The 8,908-nt window shown below is 43.0% G+C and overlaps 1 protein-coding gene across 1 annotated transcript; it reads left to right on the top strand.

Moving 5' to 3' along the window:
* Positions 1 to 317: 317 nt before the first annotated feature.
* Positions 318 to 8,108, top strand: LOC146063368 (uncharacterized). The gene is made up of 6 exons (XM_083175680.1): positions 318 to 553; positions 4,327 to 4,387; positions 5,280 to 5,402; positions 6,159 to 6,308; positions 6,406 to 6,522; positions 6,777 to 8,108. Exons 2-6 carry the CDS (start codon positions 4,338 to 4,340, stop codon positions 6,865 to 6,867), a joined length of 531 nt encoding a protein of 176 aa, XP_083031806.1. The 5' UTR covers positions 318 to 553; positions 4,327 to 4,337; the 3' UTR covers positions 6,868 to 8,108.
* The last annotated feature ends 800 nt before the right edge of the window (positions 8,109 to 8,908 follow it).

Raw genomic sequence — 8,908 nt, 5'->3', positions numbered from 1 at the left:
CATCCCTATACCGCTGTAGTTTATGGGAAATCTCAAGCAGAGGAAGAGGGGCTAGCACAGGTCGCCTGGAGCGCTCATTACAATGCTCTATTTAAGTACAATTGGAGTTGCTACAAACATGTTAAGAAAACTGCACACAGAGAGTATTGTCTAGGAATTTAATTCATGACCTCCGCGCTTCAATGCAGTAACAACTATCACTATGGCCGCCACTAGCTACTAGCTAGCTACCGTACGTACTACGTAAACGTAGTGTAGGAAATGTTTCAAAGTAACATAGCGCCCCGCCGCCGGCAGGCCCCTCCCCTTTCCCGCGTGTCATTCACAGTCAGGGATCCAATCAGCGACAGCGGAGACTCTGCGCGATCAACCAATCAGCACCGCTCTGCTCTCCCCCACCTGCAGAGTGTGACACTGGGTGGTCTCCCTGACAAGGAGGCGACGCCGCCATTTTCCCTGAGTTTTTATCCTGCCGCAGCTTGCCGCTACAGCCGGCTCGGGCTTATTCTTCGAACGGTACAGGAGGAGCGGCGTCCTCGTTGCTGTGGGAGCGGTGGGTGAGTGGCCGTGGCAGGGGAGCGGGCGTTGTAAGGGGGCGGCGCGGTCACAGCTCTATGAATGGGAGGAAGGGCATTCATCTACATAGAGCCCTGCTTCTGCTGCCTGTGCTGTGACCCTGCCAGCCTGTGACCCTACCCGCGCACTTACCCGGCCTGCGCTATGTGTGCGCGTATCAGCATCCCTACAAGATAAGTGGGTGTGCTGGTACTTGCAGTTCCACATCAGCTGCAGATGTTTGGGTGTAACCTACAACACTGATGTACTGTGTATAACTGTGGTCGCAGTTTTCCTCTGGGGGTCGGGTACTATTGCACCTACATGGTCATGGCTTCTCGTTTTATATATTGAATATATTGTTAGATGTAGGGTTTCTTAGTAATGTATGTTTTGTGTGTACTGTATCCTTACTTGAGGATAGAAAATCATCTAGTATTATCTATGCATATTTTACTGTCACTGTCATTACTGGAGGATTAACAGAATCTGTCTCCTCTCCTAGTAGGTAGCATTGTCTGTAGGCTTGCTGTCATCCCTGCCGTGCTCTCTGCAGCTGACCCCTGTACTGCCAAGGCCAGATAATGTTGTTGTGCCATTCCTCAGGGAGATGCTATCCTGCTCTGGTAATGCCCAACTACATTAGGAAGATACACAGTATTGATCTATAGATTTAAAACTAATGTTGCTATATAGGGCAGTATTCAATGATTTGTGCGAGGTGTGACAGCGAGCAGTGCTGCCTGCTCTGTCACAGCTCTCAGGGGTGTATTCAATGTAACAAGCGATCCTCGCCATTTAACCCCCGCACTGGGTGCTCACCCTATTTAACGTTCCGGGGTATATCCTTGCTGTCGGAGGACGGCGAGGATTCCCCCAAACAGCGAGGCTTGCGGTTAATGAAGGAAGCCCCGCTGCATTTAGCCGCCTGCTCGCTGACACAGCTCGCACAGTCAGTATTCAACTGACCTTGCGAACTGTGACAGTGAGCAGAAAGCATTGCTCGCTGTCACAGCTCGCCCTCTGCATTGAGAATAAAAGAAAGTGAGGAAGCTACACTGTCAGAGAGGAGTATTTATCACCACCTATTGTCACTCATTGCAGTTTAAATAAAAGTCTCTCAGCCCACACCACGAAACACACACACTAAAAAATACAGACATTGCGTGCCAAAAATTTACACTGTAATGCCTGCTACACGTTATGCCACACACCATAATGCCTATTGCACATTATGACATGCCGTAATACCCATTACATATACCACCCGCCGTAATGGCCATTACACTTTATGCCACATAAGTGCCGCTTACCTACATGCTCATTGCTACAGATTCCATGCTTGATGCCAGGGATTACAGGCTCTCTGCCAGGGGGGATTACCCCTCCCCCTCCTCATCACCGTGCCAAAGAAAGGGAGCCCCGGCCTGGTGAGAGTGGAGTCACCGCGCTGTAGCCCCGGCCAGGTGAGATGGGAGACACTGCGCCAGAGAAAGGGAGCCCCGGCACGGTGAGAGGGAAGGGGTGGTGAGAGGGAGCCAGGTATGACTGCCAATCAGGAGCCACCACTGCCGCTACTGATAGCTGCAGGACCACAAGCGTTTTGAAATAGCCGCGTGTTGGCAGAATATATAGCGGTGCTTGCAGTGTTGTTAGAAGAGGGTTAACTTGCAGGTATGCAATATAGTAGTATATATCAGGCAGGTGTACACAGTGTATGGTACAGGTACTTGTCGTGTCCTGTAGCTGGATTGGCAGTATTGAGGTATCTCTGTGCAGTAGAAGTGCAGACTTGCTTGTCTTGGTCTGTGATGACAGTGGGGCTAGCGCTGTCAGTGCTGTGTGTGCAGGGGAGCTCTCTAGCAGTGACTGACAGTTCCCTCTCTCCGGTGGGGTATACAGCGAGGCTCAGGACGTGCTGTTACTAAAGACGCTGTCCTGTCCGTTCAGAAGATAGGTACAGAGCGCACCTCGCCAACAAATACATGATGTAGATATGTCTCCAAAATTAAATTAGGTTAGGAGTGCCGGATGTCAGGGGACTCTAAATCTGCAAGTGCCGGGCAGCTCTTGCCGGGCGGGCTGTCCGAAAATGAAAGCATGGGGAGAACACTGCATATCTTCAGTGTTCTCCTCTTCATTTTAGAGGCCCAGTCATCTGCAGGCTTTTCATAAATAAATAAATAAAGTCTCTAAGATGTGGTCCCTCTAGTGAAATCAGCATCAGGTTATGTAGTGTGCTCTGCTTCATGTGATTCCTTAACCCTTTGAGTGCCAAGGTAATATGTCAAAATAATATGTGAAAATTGCAGTGTAAACCTTTTTATTAAACCCTTTGAGTGCCAACGTCGCTCACAGCGACTGTTCATTTTTTGGGTGCAACATTTAATTCAATTAATTGACTTGGCTGTATTTATACTAAAAGAAAGTTCGCTGTGAGCGGTGCCGGCATTTTTAGCGGACATTTTGAGGATCGCTCACAGCAACATTGGTACTCAAAGGGTTAAAGAGGTTTTACTTCCTTTTAGAGTAAAAAGAAAATCCTCTTTCACACTCAGCTCCCAGAATAGATATTGCCCCCACATAATGCTAAACTGCGCCCACAGGAGATAATGCCCCCACAGCTCCCAGAATAGATAATGCCCACACAGAATGCTAAGCGGCTCTTAGAATAGATAATGCCCTCAGAGAATGCTAAGCAGCTCCCAGATGCTGCCCTAAAGCCCAGTACACATGGGGCGAGCCGTTTTTTGGCTGTGCGACGTGCTAAGTGGGGTTTTGCCTTGTCTTAAAAAGCATTGGTTTCCCTGTGTGCGGGACCACGCATTGGTATCGCTGCAGGGTATACACACATGAAGTGTTCCATACTCCTTTTTCTAAGTGATCTAGTCAGATCACTTAGTAAGGTGCTGAAATCGGCCCGTGTGTATGACTCTTAAAACGGTCTGGCACCACACAGCTCCCAGCGTAAACTACACAGAACAGAGAGACACTGAAATTGTGTTCACAATCCTCTACCCTACCCTGTGGTAGGCCACCCCCTGCCTCGGACAACAGACCTTGCAGCCCCGGAGTCTGTCTCCTGACACCAGGAACTCTCACTAATTAAAGCTCGTTGCAGATGGATGCTGATTCCAAACAGAGCACTGGATGGGAAGATCATGTGACTGACGTCCGATGAGCTCAGACGTGTCATAGTCACACGATCTTCCCATCAAGCGGTCCATACGGAATCCATGTTCACCTGCAACCAAATTAAATTGGTGAGTGTTGGGTGTCAGGGGATTATGAGTCCGTGGGTGTTGTTTTTTTAAGCGGCAATCATTGCCGCTTTAAAAAAACTGGAGATTTATTACCAATTCTCACTTTTTGGTTCACTTTTTGGTTCTCTCACCCTATTACATTTCACCCATGGTTTCTGTGTGCTGCAGCCAGTGATCTGACCTGACGAGGTGGTCTCTGCCTAATGAACCGTTGTACGTATGTGAAGTATATACACCTTATTTGTCGGCAATAGACTTTTATACCTGTATATTTCATAGGTTTGAAATTTCCCTTTTTGTTTTTAACTTCAAGTGTGTTCATCAAATTTCTGGAGCCAAAGTCTATTTAAATAGATGCCATAATCTCAATATAGTCCCCATCTTCAGAAAAACCTTGTCCACTTGCCGCAGAACTAGATCTGGAACATAGAAATAAAAATGTCCTGGTGTCATTTGTGGGGAGGTGACTTATTACTACATGTATTCTCCCTGTTCTTTTATATTTTAGAAACTGTCCAAATGATGCCAATGGACCGAATGGAAGCTGGAATAGAACATCGGAAATTCAGGTATGATATAACACACGTGAAAGGTTCTTCCTCGTACTATTATAGTTTAGTATTGTTAATGGGTGTAACGAGGGAAGAAAAAGGTAGATAAGGAGGGGAGGCTATGGGATAGAGATTTGAAAGAGAATATAATATAGTAAGAAAGTATAGTATAGTTAGAAAATAATAGTAAGCCCCTGGTTGTCAACGGCTACGGCCGCTTGCGTGCATACATCTGGCAAATTGTCGTAGTTGGTGTCTGCACCAATATTGGCTGAAGTCTATATTACAAGTGAGAAAGTACTTGTTGGTAAATAGCAGTTAATGTGGAATTAAGTAGAGGGTATCTGCTTCCCACAGTTCCTGCAAGGTTACCCATGTATTGTCATAATACCAGAGCAAGATGACACCTTTCCGGAATGTGGATGAGCGTACCTAGAATGGATAGGTTTAAGCAAAAAATGAGTATATCCTTTATTGCCATTTGATAAGATACTGACCCTCATGATGTGAGGTAATTAGTATGATTGCAGAAGGGACACTGTTAATAAGTATGTAAGTCTGGCAGAGTGCAGGTTCTGTTTAGCGAGTATTGCTCTGAAATGTAATGGGTAGAGGTAACCTACCGACATGTGGCTGCAAAAGGATTTGTGCTTGAATAACTTAGTCGTGTTCCTGGGATCACCCGCTGCACACAGCGGGTCCCTTGTGATTTCCACACGGACATTTTGCTATGGCTTCCTTATTTCTGCTGTGACGATGTCATGACGTTTACTGTTCTGCCAGTCTTGTTTTGGCCGAATGTCTGTTGTGTTTGCTTAAATATAAGCATTGGCCGAAATGTTAAAAGTTTTGACACCATCTGTTTGTCGTTGACATGTTTTTAAATTTGTATTCTATTTTACAAAACAAGGGGCCGCGGAAACCGTAGTAGAGGCAACTACAGCGGAAGAGGGGACCGTGGCATGAAAATGTATGGCTCGTTTGGAAGAGAAAAATTTCAAGATAAACCCATGAATGGCATCGTACCCATGAGGTGTTCATTACAAACTCTTATTCATTTATGTATTATACAGGAATGAATATTGTATTTAGAATGCGTGGCACTTTCTGTTTTTGAACGATGAAAGAGCATTTGGGGTTTTTACTTTGGATGGTAATTTAAAAATGGTTTGTACCTCTATTACCTCCTATCCCCCTTTTTTTTTTTTTTTTTTTTTTTTTACCCAACATGTATTACTTTTTATGCAAACATTTACTATGTGATACCCGTTCAGTTGAAATTTATTTTTTCCCCAATGGTGTTTTGAGAGCAGAATATGGGGATATGCAATGTGCTGCCGCTATTTCCGATGTGGGAAATAGCGGCGGCTCCCTATTCAATGCTGTCTTTAGTGACCACATTGAAGCAGAATCACGGCAGAAGGGGCCAGAATTTCTAAGCTGTCGTGCCCGTTCTGCCAATAACGGCTGTGGATTGTCGCAATCCATGGCCGTTTTTGCAGCCACGCCCCCTTTGCACCGAGCGGCAGGCGGGGCATTGAATCCCACCTGTCGTTCTGTGGTCGATCAGATGGCCCGCACCGGGCAAGGATCACGGCTGTCGGCAGGGATCGACAGCCGTAATCCCAGATTGAATACCCCCCTACAACTGATAAACATCAGTCCTTCTTCTTTTTTTTCTTTTTTATAAAAGACTCGTTTCTGAGTGTTTACATTTGCGAAATGAAATAAAGTTTTAATCTAATAGCATTATATTTTTCCCTAATGCTGTATTTGTACCTGCTTGTAGACGTGGCATGGGGAGAATGCATCCTTACATGGACCCTCGCGGACGTAGAGGAATAATCAGAGGACGACCTCCAGGATTTATGCCCCCTCTTCCTCCTAGGGAAATGGGAGAGCCCTTCCCCCCACCCCCACCACCTCTTCCACCACTAAGGTTCTTTTTTTAACCATATCTTTTTAATACTTTGTAATAAACACATACCTTTTTATGTAATGTGTTTTTGTTTTTGCCTCCCCCTCTCCACATGAAGACGTGGACACCCTCTGCCACCACCACCAGGGTTGATGGGATTTAGGGGAATGCCACCTCCTCCACGTGGTCGGGGTATGTTGCCGCCTCCCCCAAGGGGGAACTTTTCTCCAAGAGGGTAAGACCATATATCTCTCAATTAAACTTTATTTCCTATAAATAATAACTTGAGAAAATTGTATTGGTAGAAGCATAGCTTTAGATAATGACCATACAGGTGCCATTTTAATATTGCATGCAGAACGTTGTCATTTTTGTATATATAAATATAGTACACATATTTTAAATCATGTTTGCTTTTGCTTTTCTTTAATTTAATTTTAAACCAGTTTCCCATATAGCAAACACTTGTGATTTTATCCTTCCAAACAGCTTTCCCAATGGACGCGGTGCAGTACCACATCCTCCGCCACCTGGCCGGGGCCAGAGATGGCCCGCACCGCCAGGTGGCAGACGCTTTTAAAGAGACACACTGTTTACAATCCATAGCAGTTTTTTATGTGGCCGGAGAGCGAAACCCAATTTTTTTGTTTTTGACTTTTTTATTGCCAAAAGAGCATTTTAGTTGAGTTTCGAAAAAAAAGAACATTTTTTTTTTCCAGCAGCCCTCATGCATTAAGTGGCATAGAAAGATAAACTGACAAACTGCATTATATAAGACAAATGATATCTGCTCTGTGCTAATGATATCTCCTTTGGACACTTTACCAAAAACGCGTATTCCATAATAAACTGTGTGGACATTGGCTGTTGCACAACGGGACAGAATTAACAAGATGGGTCAAGCAATTAACATAATTATAACTCTAAGTATTGGACTTCTGTGCAACGTTTTTAAAATTGATTTCAGTGTTTTTCCTTTGTATTACAAGCACTCTATTTTAATTTAAAAGAAAAAAAATTAAATATATATATACTGTCATACATTTTTGTAATGTTAAAGTGTTAAAGCTAAAAGTTGTGAACACTAAGAATTTGGAATGTTGTGAATACTTTTAGAAATTAGAACGAAAACCCTTTCTAGTTGTGTATCATAAGCTTGACCTGGATGTTAGGTTGTGTAGTTAGTATAATTGTAATCTGTAACATTTTAGTGACTATGTAATGCACACGTTCTTTATTGCATTACTTACGACATTTTGAATAGTGTCATTTTGTATAACGTTCACACAGATCTGTATGCTTGTAAAACCTTTTTATTTTCAAATATGTATACCGCATCTAGAATTGTTTTTAAAATGTGAGCAAAAAAAACGATCCATTTAGCCAATTGAAACTGTTAAATTGTATTGTTTTTATAAGTGTAATTTATTTTGGCATTACTGTAAGAACCACAATATAACTTTAAACTGTACATTTAATTTGGGGAGTTCCCCCGTTTTCTTTTACTCTTATGCTGAGGGCTGGATTGTAAAATAAGGGTTTTGGAGCAGAGCCTTTGTGCTTTAAACTCCAGTAAAAAAAAATAAAAAAATCTGAAGAGCTCAGTAAATTGAGGACGATAAAGATCTGTAGTCGATGAGATTGTGACTCGCACATCTTAAAAAAAAAAAATGTAATTTTTTTTTGTTTCCGTATTCTAAGAAAATGTTGCTTAGATCTGCTTTACTTTGTAACACTAAACTGTTTTGCTCCTGCCTACGATCATATTTATTCCACATGTTAATACATTTTTTTTAATCCTAATATAAATGTAAACCCGTTTTCCACTTGTGGTTTTTGCGTTCATTAGCAAGGTCAGTGTCCTAGTAATTTTAGAATTTTTTTTGCTGATGGAAGGTGTGTCTAAGCTATGTGTTGCAAATCTTCCCCTATACACCGCTAAAATAAAATCTTCATATATGTAAGCACCTACAAACATATATGCAGACTTGGTATATTCTCTTCATTATCTAAAGTAAAACACAACAGTCTAGCTGCTGAATTATATGGAAACTGGCTTCTGCAATTTGCACACACACACACATTGTAGGTAATTAATGAAAACACACATTGTTTATAGCAGGGGTTCTCAAACTCTGTCCTCAGGACCATACACAGTCCACGTTTCCCAGGTCTCCTGGAAGATCTCATTACTGACTGACACATTTTAAAAGATCCACAGGTGGAGAAAATTATTTCGCTTGATTCTGTGGGGAGACCTGCAAAACATGCACTGTGTGGGGTCCTGTGGACTGAGTTTGAGAACCTGTTTTATAGAATATGTTTTCTATGATTAGTGGAGACTGAGGTTTTATGGACTGAGCCAAATGGAATTGGTTCCTGATGAGTTTAAATATTGGTTAAGACCCCAAAATGTCTGTCTCCATTTTGTGTAGGTGATCAGTTAATATAGGTTACTTAATGAACAGGAAATGTTTTTATCTGGGTAAGAAAAAAATGGCTAATTGTAGAACTGTGGTGTGGGACTGTTCATTCATTTTTCCTTTTTAATGTAACCAATTTGGCCCTGATGCCATAACTAGTCCTTGTTACGCCAACACTGCTCTGTGAGATGATGTGGA

This window comes from Crinia signifera, chromosome 3 (assembly GCF_055691185.1).
Source record: "Crinia signifera chromosome 3, ASM5569118v1, whole genome shotgun sequence".
Lineage (NCBI taxonomy): Eukaryota > Metazoa > Chordata > Amphibia > Anura > Myobatrachidae > Crinia > Crinia signifera.
Note: the sequence above shows the minus strand (reverse complement) of the source record. Positions and strands in the feature narration are given on the sequence as shown.

Bases quoted from the DNA above. Each gene is read 5' to 3' on its own strand.
- LOC146063368 (XM_083175680.1), top strand. From the start codon at position 4,338: ATGATGCCAATGGACCGAATGGAAGCTGGAATAGAACATCGGAAATTC. The intron at 4,388-5,279 runs GTATGATATAAC...TTACAAAACAAG, and splicing joins ATAGAACATCGGAAATTCAG to GGGCCGCGGAAACCGTAGTA. The intron at 6,523-6,776 runs GTAAGACCATAT...CCTTCCAAACAG, and splicing joins GGGAACTTTTCTCCAAGAGG to CTTTCCCAATGGACGCGGTG.